Here is a 13,145-nt window from a genome sequence, read left to right on the forward strand (position 1 = left end):
CAGTGATACAATACAATCAATAAAATCACAATCTGCTGTCAGGAGTCTTGTGCTTCTTCTCAACCCAGAACAGATTTCTTGCCAAAACCAGGCTTCTATCTTTGAAATCGGATTAGATCCAGGTAAGATCAATCAAACCCAAGAGCCAAAGCTTCAGGTTCACCAGATAGAGGCAGAAATGTAAGTTACACCTGGAACATGTTACTGGAGCTGTAGCAGCCTGACGTTCTCCTTTCTTCTGCCTCCATGCAGCCTATGAATCACTATAAACGGCTGATGATGTCGGTCTGCGTTACATTCTGCCTGGAGATCCACGTTTCCTCTATGATGGAAGACTCAGATCGCTTCTCCCATCCGATGACATCAATCTGTCACCCTGCTGTGTGTCTGTGTGTGTGTGTGCCACATCATTTGAACGCATCCGGTGCGTGATGGTAAGGGAGGGGGGCGGGATGTCTGGGTGAGGAACACAGCTACAGGCATCTGTTAATATTCAGCGTGGACACACTGACATTCACATCACATTTATCCATCTGCGCCTTCTTCTCTGTATTTTTATTCCCAGAAGCTGATGTTTATCAGCCCCTTTTTTCCTCCCCCCGTGCGTAAAAATGGGTAAAGATGGATAAACCGACCGATCCTTATTATCTAGCGGATCAAAGCTGCACATTTTCGGAGTTATTAATATGTTCCTCATGGCCTGTGGCCTAGATACGTCTCGGTTTGTATCCAGATGATGAAAACGGGGGAGCTGTTTTCTTAAAATGGCAGAGATGGATTTAAAAACAGTCACGTCGACGATGGAAGCTTTGGTTCGAATCAGTGTGAGTACAACGTGTTTTTTCTCTGTTGTCGCTGTGCATAGACTACACATCTAAAATAGACCTTTATGGTCATAATGGCTGCATCCTGTATTTTTAAGCGGAGAACGGCATTAACGGTGTGTGGATGTAACGTCTCCGGGTTTCACGTTCCGGAAAAGAAGGGCCTATATTCCGGCTATTTTTAAAATTCTGCACCCAGAATAAAGAGATAGTAAAAACAAACGGAATAGGCTTTGATATAAATACCGATTTAAATACTGGCTATCCCCTACCCTTGGTGTAGAAAATGAATGGTTGTGTTTCCTGGTGTAATGGAGGTCCTGCATGGAGCGCCTCTTTCAGTGGGCTACACCAGAGGCGAGCAAAAATAATCTGCTCTCTTTGATTAGATACACGAGGGTGTTTTGAAGTGTTATAAAATAATAAAGCAGTAAAGAAGCAGACTTGAAATCACAGGTTTTTAGTTTTTTTTTTCTTCTTTTCACTGGATGCTCGTTTCCATGGAGACGGGATGCAGGAGCTTTGGCTGCTGGTGCTGATGCAGGGAGGGAGGAGACGTGTGTGTGTGTGTGTGTGTGTGTGTGTGTGTGGATTCGTGCGTAAAAAGCATCGGTCGTTATTTGGTGAAGTGATATGAATAATTGGCAGAGGTGGTGTGTGGTGGGGTCGACTACAGGTTTCCACTCGCGCACATGCACCAGAGCAGCTTCTCTTCATGCTGCTGCTTTCACAGGGAGGGAGGAGGGGGTGGCTAAAAACCCCTCCCATCGGTTTTTTTTTTCCTCATCCAAGAGGCAGCGCTCTCTTGATGCTGGGGAAACGTGCACGTAGTCTGCTCTGCTGCCATGGCGCCCAGATTCCAGGTGAAGGTAAGGATGCGCTGTCCGCTGCGGCGCGTTTTTACGCCGGCCTCGGCTTTTAGCAGTGCGCAACCACCCGGTTTCAGACGCATAACGCGGGCCTGCAGTGCGCGGTGGTGTTTGCAGTTTGCTGGAGGTGCAGTTGTCGCCTGAATTTGCGACAGGAGGAGGAAAAAGACAGGCCGGAGTTGACATTGGAGAATGACACAGAGGGAGCAGCCTCATGCAGCCCCACTGGGAAACTGGGTTATTGAATATAACGTGCCTATGTAAACTGGGAAGACATTGCTTGTTCGCTCAATTACCTTGTGTGTATCAGTCTCATCATTCTGCTGCATTAGGTGTGAGTTCTTCTCCTTCTGAAATTGAGATGCAGCGATTTTACTGTGCATGATCTCGTGCACATTATCCTGATTCTGCAAAGCCCCATGCAGAGCCAGTGGTGGTCTGTGTTGCTGATGCTGCATCACTTCACATCACATCACTGTGGTGACAGAATCTCCAAATCCCCTCTGCAGCACAATCTGTCACTTTGTCTCATCCTGGTTTCTGAAGTCAACTCATTGTGTCAGAGGTGCTGCAACAGTTTAGGTTTCAGGTTGAGGTTGTGTGTCAAGGGCACAAAATAAAACAATATGTCAAACTGTCAAAAATCAATAAGAAATGTAACTTGTAACTGCACTGGGGAAATACTGGCTCAACACAAAATCTGAATGCACACTCTAAGAAATTTGAGTGGTTTCACCATCTTGTTTCTCTGTGACATACAGAAGTTGTAGTTGTGAAGTCACAGGCTTCTGCAACAGCCACTGTGTCCTCTCCTGTCAAACCCGTGTCCTTGAGCGGGGCAGGGACACGCTAGCTGCTCTCGAGTCGCAGCCTTTGACTCGTCCCATCAGCTCTGACCCCTGTGGTTACATAAAGGGAAGGCGCTGGTTCAGCATTGAGGTAAAGAAACAAACTCACCATCATCAAACTGTGCTAACTGATTAATGTCCTGTTTCATGACAATACATCGCACCAACTTTACATTCAACAGAGCATGAATAGAGCTGAGTATGAGATCTTTGTTTGTTTGTTCAGTTGGAGAGGAGGACTTATCGATTCAGATTTTGTAATGCTGCTCAAATCCCCGTGCTTGCACTCACATAGCACCTGCTTGTGCTCAGATTTGCTCTGCTTGTGCTCAAACTGTGCGCTTGCGCTCAGACGTTTTGTATTTGCAGAGGAAATCTAAGCACAAGGAGGGTCTAACTGAGGTTTTGAGTGAGAACTTGAAGTCAATAAATCCTGCTCTCAAACTGAAAGACCACACTCTTAAAGAGAGATTGGAACCCCCCCCCATACTGATGTTGCAGTGTGGTGATCGAAGGGATGGACTATGTGCAGTGGTTGAATAATTAACGTCTTTATCTATATTTAAGAAGTCTGATGCCTGCTGTCAACTTGTCCGAGACAGGTTTTCCCTTTGCCCCGTCCCCCTCTCTCAATTCATCTCTTCTATGACACTGAATCTATAGTTCAGCAGTAAGTAGGCTGGATAGGGACCTCTGTACTTTTCTGGTTCTGTTGAGCTCAAAACCTTCGAGTTCTTGGCTTTGAGTGCCTGGTCAGATTGAATATTCTTTAATTAGAGGGATTCAGATTAAAATCACCAATTGCAGGGCATAATGCAAGATTTAAAAAAAACGGCATATTTAAGGGACTCATATCTATGAGTGTGTGCACTTTGGTGTGGCTTAATTAAATTTAAGGGGACTCTTATGGAGGTATGCACTCAGCTGACATTTGCATAGGAGGTAAAATGTGGTTTAGTCTAACTTTGTCTCCTCTTTTCCTCCCACAGTCTAACATGAGGAGCCTGGAGCACGAGCTGCATTGTCCCGTGTGTAAGGACATCGTCAAACAGCCCGTGGTCCTGCCATGCCAGCACAGCGTCTGCCTCATGTGTGCCTCCGAGGTCCTGGTGGCAAGTGGCTACCCGCTTCCCGAGCTTCCCCCAGAGCCCAACTCCCCAGCCTCCACACCCAACACCCGCTCGCCCCGCCAGGCACGCCGGCCTACGCCTAAAGCTGAGCAGCGACCCATTGACCGCGTGCTGCGATCAGGTGAGGTCACAGGCGGAGATATCTGAACCTTGGGTTGATTAAACATGCTAACCCATGCTATTAAAAAGCATTTTTTGTTGTGACTGCATTGAGTTTTAATTTGGATTTTAAAACATCATTTTTTGTCATTTCCTGTCTGCCTCTGCTCATAACTTGCTTTCCTTATCCTTGGATTAAGGTCCCCACCCACCGTCGCCATCCATGCCTCGGTCTCCGGGATACGGGACGCATGGAGGGCGACGCCGCAAGGAGGGCCCAGCCCTGGTGATGATGTTCCCCTGTGTCCCCTGCGGCCGGGACGTGGAGCTGGGAGAGAAGGGTCTCACTGACTGTCTGCGCAACCTCACTTTGGAGCGTATAGTTGAGAGGTGGGTACCGCACACACACATACACAAAGGCACGCACGCACACACACACGCACGCACGCACGCACGCACGCACGCACGCACGCACGCACGCACACACACACACACACACACACACACACACACACACACACACACACACACACACACACACACACACACACACACACACACACACACACACACACACACACACACACACACACACACACACACACACACACACACAGCAGTATTGACAGTGCTGATGATGTTTGGGGCCAAATTACTTGGTCCAAACACCAGAAGGTGTGAGTTCAGTCCTGAGCTGAGTTGCTCATTAATCCTGCAGAGCATGCACTGCAACACACTGTAGCTAAACCCGCTGACTGTGCATTTCCTCAGTCTTGTAGCTTTGTGGTCACTTTATCACCTATTCAATACTGTTTGTCTCATTCTTTCACACTGGACATTTTGCCCTCTTGTGTTATACATTTTCACACCATTACATTTGGCTTTTTACATATTTTTCCTCATGAAACATTTCAATTTATGCTCTTTTGCTGTTTTTGTTTCCAAAAATATGTTTAGCAGTCCTCTCCTGATAAAATAAGTAATTTAATCACAGCTGCATGTCTAAAGAAAAAATTATATTTGTGTTATTTCTTCCTCCACCAGATACAGACACACAGTAAGCCTGGGCAGCGTGGCCGTGATGTGCCAGTTCTGTAAGCCTCCTCAGGCTCTGGAGGCCACGAAGGGCTGCGCCGACTGCAGGTCCAATTTCTGCAACGAGTGTTTCAAGCTGTATCACCCATGGGGGACGCCACGGGCACAGCACGAGCACATCCAGCCTACACTCAACTTCAGACCAAAGGTTAGACAGGGACTCACTGTTCATCCACATGAATAATGGGATGAGAGACATTTTATTTTAAAATACAAAAAGCAATCAGAAAAGGCACTCTTTACAAAAGTTATAACTATTAACTTTATTCATTATTAAATTTACCTATACTTAGATTTTTATAGATGTAGGCGACTGTGTAGTCCATAAAAAAAGTCATTATCATTGTCATTATTATTATTAGGCAATATAACATCAGCAAAACATGCAGCATTTGTGCACATTGAACCTGTCTCTCCTCCTCAGGTTCTGACTTGTCCGGAGCACGACCAGGAGAAGCTGCACTTCTACTGTCGGACGTGTCAGCGGCTGCTCTGCCCTCTCTGCAAACTGCGCCGCATCCACACCGGACACAAAGTTCTCCCTGTGGTCCAGGCTTACCAAGCCCTGAAGGTACGACACTCAACCAAACTCGTTTTCACTCAATATCCTGCAAAATGAATAAAACGCATAAATAAAAGTGAGATTGAAGTTCGTAGTCATATGAATGATCCATAGGAAAATCTTTGCAGCTTTCAGTGTATCGGAGACAAACAGTCGAGATCAGAGATTGTAGATCAGTAAAGTACAATGGTTCAATGCAGAGTTCATGTAATGATGTGTGTGACAATTAAGCTGTCTGCTGTGTACTTGTCGTTTGACAGGAGAAGATTACAAAAGAGATGAACTACATTCTGTCCAACCAGGACACAGTTCTGGCTCAGATTACCCAGCTGGAGAGCGGCATCACCCAGACCGAGGTGATTAATACTTATAGGGCTGACGAAATGTTGATGAACGTGGAGGTGACACCAGTCATCAGAAAGATATACACAAATTACAGAGGTTCATGTCTGTTGATTTACACCAGTCACCCTTTTGTGTCAAACTAACTTTCAGGAACTTGGAGAGATCATCACAAAAAAAAATCCTTGCTCTGCACATTTTTTATTAAACCCAGATGAACTCTAAATTTGATGCCTTCCTGATTTGGTTCAGGAGTTTTCGAGTAATCCTTGTAACTGACAAGCAAACTAGATTGGCATAAACCTCCACCAAGGCCAAACAGTCCCCTTAGATTCAATCAAGCTACATCAAATTACACACTCACAGAAATCATACCAATCACCATAGTTCCCAAAACAGGCCTGATGATTTCCATTAAGATCCATGAAATATTCCCTCGGAAATGGGTGAAAATGTTAAAAACAACATCCTAACTTGCTTATGTCTGGTTGACCCATCAGTCCACATTTGTGCCAAACCTTCATGACGCCATGTTCAATCCTTCCACCAAGTTTCGTGGAAATCCATTCAGTTGGTTTCATGTCATCGTGACAAACATAAAACTAAACAGCCATCAAACAAACTAACGGGGAGCGGTGAAAACACAACCTCCTTGGCAGAGATAATTCATTTCATCTGTTTCTGTGCACTTCAAACACTGAATGTTTTGGCGAATCTTCTCACAGAAAAAAGCCTCGAATGAATCAACATCACTCAAGTGCATCAGTTAGCCTCCGCTGGCTGTTACAGTCCTCAGATGCTTGAGCTCCGTCCGTCTGTGTCATTCATCACCAGGTAAACAGCGTGTCCGCCCGAGAGCAGCTGGCTCAGAGCATCAGGGATCTGACCGCCGCTCTGGCTGAGCGCCACGCTTCCCTCACCCAGGCTCTGGAGATGGCCCGGCAGAAACGAGGCGAGGCGCTGTCTGCTCAAGTGGCGGAGAGACGGGGGCTGATGGAGCACGCGGGGCTCATGGCGTTCACCCAGGAGCTACTGAAAGAGTCAGACCAGCCCTGCTTTGTGCAGGCTGCTCGCCAGACTCATAACAGGTCCTCCATTCGTATATCTTTGGCGTTGCTCTCTGTCTTGATTGAACAGTCCATTTATGTCTTGTTTTTTTAAAGTGTTCCTGATAACAGAAAGTGCAGAGATACAGGAAATGTAGGAAAGAGGAGGGAAACAGGGTTTTTGCTATATTATTTAGTAATATCAATTATAATAAACTTAACTCCTAAACCAATGACCTAAACCAAAATTGAACTGATAAAAATATCGCAAGTGTTTTTTTGCTAAAACTATTAAAAGCCATGAACACAGGATATTATTAAGTGTCAATCCAACTCACATTATGTGGTCCTGTTCCCTTTAAAACTCACTAGTACACCAAGTATTCATCCGCAGCTGAAAATAGCACAACTTACTTTTGTTTGTTGTTCTGTTTTTTTCTGAACCCGACAGCTCTACAGGTTTCAGGGAATCACTTTGCACCTTTACAAAAATAAAACAATATTTCTATAACCTGTCTTCAGGAGAAATGAAGAGACTGGAAGTTGGAAAGAACTGAGAGAAATATTTATGTGTTGTTATTTTATGAAATTTGATAATGTTGAGATAAATACAGAATGATGTCAGCCTTATCTTTTAGAAATAATCCTACTCCACTGCCTCCTTATCAATCTGTCTCCCTCCCACACAGCCTGATGGAAGCATCATGTGAACATCCCCCTCTATTCTTCTAACACTGCTCCCCCTGTTTCCCTCCGCACCAGGTTGAGTAAAGCTATTGAGAATCTCCAGCATTTCAGTCTGGCTGCCGATCCGTCATTCAGACACTTCCAGCTGGACGTCTCCAAAGAACTCAAACTTCTGACGGAGCTGAACTTCATCCAGGGTGAGGAGGGGAGGGTGCAGGGATGGAGACAGTAGAAGGAGACAAGATAAGGAAAGAAGCGAGGAAAGAAGCGAGTGAATAGGCAGAGAAGGAGGGAGAGACAAGCTTTTAATGACGTCCTATCTCTACGATGTTTTTGTTCGAAATAGCATCAAATCTGCTACGAACACGCCTGGCGTTTGCACTACTCTGGAGTTTTAGAGCTTCTAAAACTGAGACCTGTGGAAACGCTGCTGGCCTCGTTTTAGTCTGAAAACTCCGAGCAGCGTTTTAGTCTGAACGGGCGGAAACAGAGAAGTTTGGAAACGATGACGTAGACGCTCACAACCACTTGCTGATTGGGTCTTTTAGATTAGATTCGTCACATGACCTAAATTCTGCATTTTACAATGTTACTGTTAAATGTTACTGATTACGTGCACAGGAGACGAGCACATGCCCAGTGTATGTGAGTCGTCACGTGATATGCGTGCTCAGGCGCTTTATTATTGACGAAAACTCATGTGGAGCCAAAACACTCACGTGGATTGAGAGATGAAAATGCCGTTTTACAAATTAAAACGTAGTAGTATGGGTGTAGCCTCACTCTGTGTAATAAAGCTGCAATGCCGTGAAATATAGTGAGCGAATGTGATAAAAATGAAGTTGGTTGACACCTTTATATGAGCCTTTTTACTAACAGAGACTCAATGTACTTATCACAGCGCCCTTGGCTCCAGTGATTGACACCCAGCGTACTTTGGCCTACGACCAGCTCTTTCTGTGCTGGCGACTGCCCCAAGACTCTGCGCCGGCCTGGCACTTCTCCGTGGAGTATCGGCGCCGGGGCGTGGTGCCGGGAGGGGCGTCCCGAGGCGGGTTCAGAGGAGGGTTGGCCGCCGCCCGCTGGGGCTGGCAGCGACTGGACGAAGTGAGCGGCACCAGCGCTGTGATTGACAGGCTGGAGATGGACAGCGTGTACGTGCTGCGCGTGAGAGGCTGCAACAAGGCGGGATACGGGGAGTACAGCGAGGAGGTGTACCTGCACACCCCACCTGCACCAGGTGAGCGTGCACGCTGAACTTTTCTGTCAGCCTCATTAACAAGTTGACAGAAAGAGTTTGACTTTGCCACAGGGAGGCCGCACCCAACGCACAGAGGGGTAAAACAAAAGGTCAAACTCTGCCCTAGTTTGTCAGTTCCCCTGGTAACAAGAAGTGAAGAGCACTTTTAGACATGAAATATTGATGTGAAAAGAAAAAATCAAAATAATAAAGAGTAGAATGATTCGTACATTATGAAATCAAATTATTACAATTTAAAAAGTCATGAATATTGGGTGTGTATAGAGTCGCCAATTTGTTATTTACATGCGAGAAATCTTCCACACATGGGACAGGTTTCAAAAGCAGCAACACATGAGGCCAACAAACAGCCTGGTTCACCTGAATCCTCTCATTCCTCAAGGGAAGTGTAGTCTCTGTTTCAAAAGAACTACAGACAAAAGTTTGGTAAGTTAAAGACCATAATGTAAAATGTCGTGGATGATTACAGCTTGGGCAAGTTTTCATTACTCTTTAAAATAATAACTTTTTATTTATTTATTTGCACCTGTTTATTACCTCAATAGACTTATTTTTTAGTAGTGTTGTATTTAATTTTGTGAATTTTTTTGAAAGATGGACCTAAAAAGTTGGGATGAACTATGATTACACCTCAACATGTCAGAAGATTCATTCCTCACCTGCATCAAGTATCGAGTCTTCCAAAACAAATATGGAGGAATCTTCTGTTATTTCTGGTTGATGACGTAAAACCACTTAAATCAAAGTGTATGAGAGCTCCGGAAAAAAAAAGAGAGAGATATCCACACAGCGAGCTGCAGTCGCTGTCATCCAGGAGCCATTCATCTCCTCACACCTGCAATTATTTACCAGTCACAATAAAAAGCATTGTGAAAGTCTTAATAATTCATTCTCTTTCTTTTCTACCCATCCCCATCTTCTTTTTCAGTTGTTTCCCCACCTGTCCTCACATCTCCTCACTTTCTTACTCTCTGTTCCCTCATCTCTCTCTCATGCACCATTTCCATCTCACAGCTTTGTACTTGTCATCCTCTTCTGCGCTACATCCACGCTGCCAACCTACACACCTCCTATGGAACGTAAGAAGTGCATTCATGTCCCTCGACCCCCCCACCCCCCCATGATTCTCTGCTCCTCTCTCAGTCTGTGGTCATCCCATCATGCATCCTCCGCCCACTCACCCCTCTGTCTCCCGATAACGAGATCTGTGCGAACACTGATGATGAGGTTTGCACTTTGTTAAGACCTGAGGCTTAACAACCTGGATCGGATTGAGATCCAGGGCTTTTTAAATGGTGAAGTTGTTGAATTCCTCCCGTCTCTGTATTCCAAGGCCATTTGTTTCCTTCCTGCTGTTGCGAATGTTCCCTCTGTACCTCTCTGTTGAAGGAGAGTGCTGTTTCTTTGCTATACCTTCTCTGTTTTACTCCCTGAGTCATCATTGTATAGGTCAGTGTGCTTGTCTCTTGCAGTGCTGGTGGGAGGACGTGCATGCCTGCTCTCCGTTTCCTCTCTCCTCTCCCATTGGCTGTAAATAAAGATGGACGACGCTCCTCTGTTTCCTCCCGAAATCAAGCTAATATAACCCGGATACAGGTTTTGTCATATTTAGCTTTTTGCTTTCTCGGGAAAGTAAAAGTCTTTATATCATCCTTTTTTATGTACTAGCTAGTTCTCTGTAAGAAGTGTCATCTGAGCAATTCGGATTTCTTCAGAAAGAAACACATTTCGGTTTGGCTCATTTTTTACCCATACCTGTGAATTCATACAGATATATTTTTTACCCATTACACCACCTTTTTGCGGGTTACTCCACCCGGTGCCGGACTCTACATCAGGGGGTGATCTAGGTGACGTGGCTTGACTTTTGGGGATCAGTCATGTCGTCTCTCTCTTTATTTACAGTCTATGGTCTTTCCTCTCAATCGTTTATTATTCTCCTCGTTTCTCCTCGCTGCTTTCTGACTGTTAATCTGCAGCACTTTCCCTCCACTGCCTCCTAAACCTCATTTCTGAATGCACCTGTGTCTTCTCCTTGACCTCACGTCTTCTTCCCTTCTTTCCTGTTTCTGTGGCGTCCCCCAATCACAGTGCTCAACTTCTATCTGGATTCTCGTTGGGGTCTCCATGCCGACCGGCTGGTGGTCAGTAAAGAGCAGCGCGGGGCTCGTAGCGTCCCTGGCCTCTCTCTGCTGCAGGCCGCTGACCACGCCCTCACTTCCTGTCACCTGACTTCGGACCTTCTGGTCGGGGATGTGGCGATCACACAGGGGCGTCACTACTGGGCATGCTCAGTGGAGCCGGGCTCTTACTTAGTGAAGGTAAGTAAATTCTAGTTGAATATTTTACATGTTCATGAATGTTTTAGTGATTAGTCAAAAAGAAGATTTCCTATAAAACAATTAAATTATGAATTTCCAATTGACTGATTGATTGATTTTCTCCTTTGAACAGGTGGGAGTTGGTTTAGAATCCAAACTGCAGGAGTGGTTTCACCTCCCTCAAGACATGGCCAGTCCACGGTGAGTAGCCGTAATATGAAATGGTGAATAATGAACACAAGTAAAGGAAATAGCAGAATGTTAAAGTCCAGTCAATCCCAGTGGAGGTGCAGTCCCTGTTCTGTATCATGTGGAAAGTGGAGTGTGGAGTAGCTTGGATGATTTGGGAACATTAAAATTATAATTTGGAGTAAAGTAAAATCCCATTTGTGTTTAAGTGGAAAATAAAGGCACAAATAGGATTATAAATTGGTTTGGAACTGATCTTTAGTTTATTTAATTGTCACAATAACTAATAATCCAGCTATAGACTGCAAAGAACACTGCTTCCATCAACCCAGGTCACATGAGAGCGAGTGCATGAAAACAAGTAAAAAAAAATGACCAAAAACATCAAAATAGAAAGATCCCAATACTTGATAAATGTTTGAAACGACCATCTTCTGCTGATGGTACAATAGTCATGTGAAAGCAAACCTGACAGAACTGTTTGTATAAAGGAGACCAAGCGTTATTTGTCTCTCTGCAGCTACGACCCAGACAGTGGTCATGACAGTGGAGCAGAGGACGCCTTGGACTCCGCTCCACCCTTCTGCTTCCTCACCATGGGGATGGGTAAGATCTACCTGCCTCAGCACAGCTACCACCACCACAGCAACCACGGCAACGGTATCCGAGACCCCATCACCAACGGCAACAGCCCCTCCTCACCCACAGGCCTCACCTACCCGCTGCCGCCCCGGCTGGGTGTGTGCCTTGACTTTGAGAAGGGTCGCGTCACCTTCTACGACGCCCATTCCCTGCGTCCCCTGTGGGAGGGTCACGTGGATTGCTCCGGCCCGGTGTGTCCAGCGTTCTGTTTCATTGGTGGAGGGGCCCTGCAGCTGCAGGAGCTGGTGGCCAATCGCAACGCAGATCAGACTCCGGTCAGAAGGGTGACCATCCAACCCCGTGTCCCCACCTTAAACAACAATTGATGCCTGATCTGAGGTTATATATGGTTATTTGGAATGTAATTGGTAATTGTGAAGTATTTACTCAGCTAGAGCGAAAGGTTAGACATCTCAGCGATTTTCTTTGGTATTTAATTTTCTTTCTACGAGAAAATGTTTCTATAGCAACAAATATGCAATGTAATTAAGTTTCTTACATTTTTGTTATGAGCGGTTTTGCAAGAAGTATTGCTTAAGTAGTGTTGGAATATCCAGCACTTGATATGTAATTATATCTTTGATGCTTGCACTTAGCGGCTATGTTGCGTATGTTTATAAAGCTAATGTAGATACAGCACCTCACTATCTGTTATCTTTACTATAGAAGCTTTTACTCTGTCACTTCATGTCCTTAACGCTTAAAGCTTCACATATGTTCGATTTATATATATATATATGATTCAATTGTGAGTAGAAAAAGGTCCTGAATATTTTATTGCAGCCGTGACTTAACTTTCACAGTCGTGAAACCAAAGTTGTATTGTCTTCATGAGATGTAAATGTGGTAAATTAGAGGTAGAGAGGAACAATGAGGCAATACTGTAATTAGAAGCAATTATACCTCTGCTGCATATAATCACTAGTTTCCACAGTCCTGTTTGTGCATCGCTATTTTGCTTTTTTAAATTAACGAGTGCGTGTGTGCGTGTGTGCGTGTGTGTGTGTGTGTGTGTGTGGTTGGACTGATTCATTGTCTGGCAGTAAAAAGTTGTTCCCTTTTATTTTTTTTAAACTTGCTTGATTCTAAGTTAATGAGCAGCGCTTCTTTTGGTCAGCAGAATAAATCCATGTAAACTTCACCTGCTGGCAGAATGTTTGCAAAAGAAAAACAGATCAAGGAAATAAACACTGAATAAAAACAAACTGTTTAAATTACAAAAAACACCTT

At 44.9% G+C, this 13,145-nt stretch overlaps 1 protein-coding gene across 5 annotated transcripts; it reads left to right on the forward strand.

Annotated features, from left to right (window-relative positions):
• The first annotated feature begins 429 nt into the window (after positions 1–429).
• trim46b (tripartite motif containing 46b) lies at positions 430–13,138 on the forward strand. Of its 5 annotated transcripts, XM_034600354.1 has the most exons (13): positions 1,040–1,693; positions 2,455–2,632; positions 3,531–3,792; positions 3,971–4,160; positions 4,815–5,013; positions 5,290–5,436; positions 5,688–5,783; positions 6,604–6,857; positions 7,578–7,699; positions 8,404–8,742; positions 10,855–11,084; positions 11,218–11,285; positions 11,794–13,138. In XM_034600354.1, the coding sequence occupies exons 3-13, from the start codon at positions 3,537–3,539 to the stop codon at positions 12,239–12,241; spliced, it is 2,349 nt and encodes a 782-aa protein (XP_034456245.1). In that variant the 5' UTR covers positions 1,040–1,693; positions 2,455–2,632; positions 3,531–3,536; the 3' UTR covers positions 12,242–13,138. The 5 variants fall into 5 exon arrangements, with proteins under 5 accessions (XP_034456246.1, XP_034456242.1, XP_034456245.1 ...); XM_034600351.1 differs by lacking the exons at positions 1,040–1,693; positions 2,455–2,632 and adding an exon at positions 432–824; XM_034600352.1 differs by lacking the exon at positions 2,455–2,632 and having other exon boundaries at positions 1,041–1,693.
• The last annotated feature ends 7 nt before the right edge of the window (positions 13,139–13,145 follow it).

Source organism: Hippoglossus hippoglossus, chromosome 11 (genome assembly GCF_009819705.1).
Source record: "Hippoglossus hippoglossus isolate fHipHip1 chromosome 11, fHipHip1.pri, whole genome shotgun sequence".
Taxonomy (NCBI): domain Eukaryota; kingdom Metazoa; phylum Chordata; class Actinopteri; order Pleuronectiformes; family Pleuronectidae; genus Hippoglossus; species Hippoglossus hippoglossus.

Coding starts and splice junctions, on each gene's coding strand:
- trim46b (XM_034600351.1), top strand. CDS start 765: ATGGCAGAGATGGATTTAAAAACAGTCACGTCGACGATGGAAGCTTTG. Junction 825..3,530: donor AAGCTTTGGTTCGAATCAGT/GTGAGTACAACG, acceptor TTCCTCCCACAG/TCTAACATGAGGAGCCTGGA. Junction 8,743..10,854: donor GCACACCCCACCTGCACCAG/GTGAGCGTGCAC, acceptor CCCCAATCACAG/TGCTCAACTTCTATCTGGAT.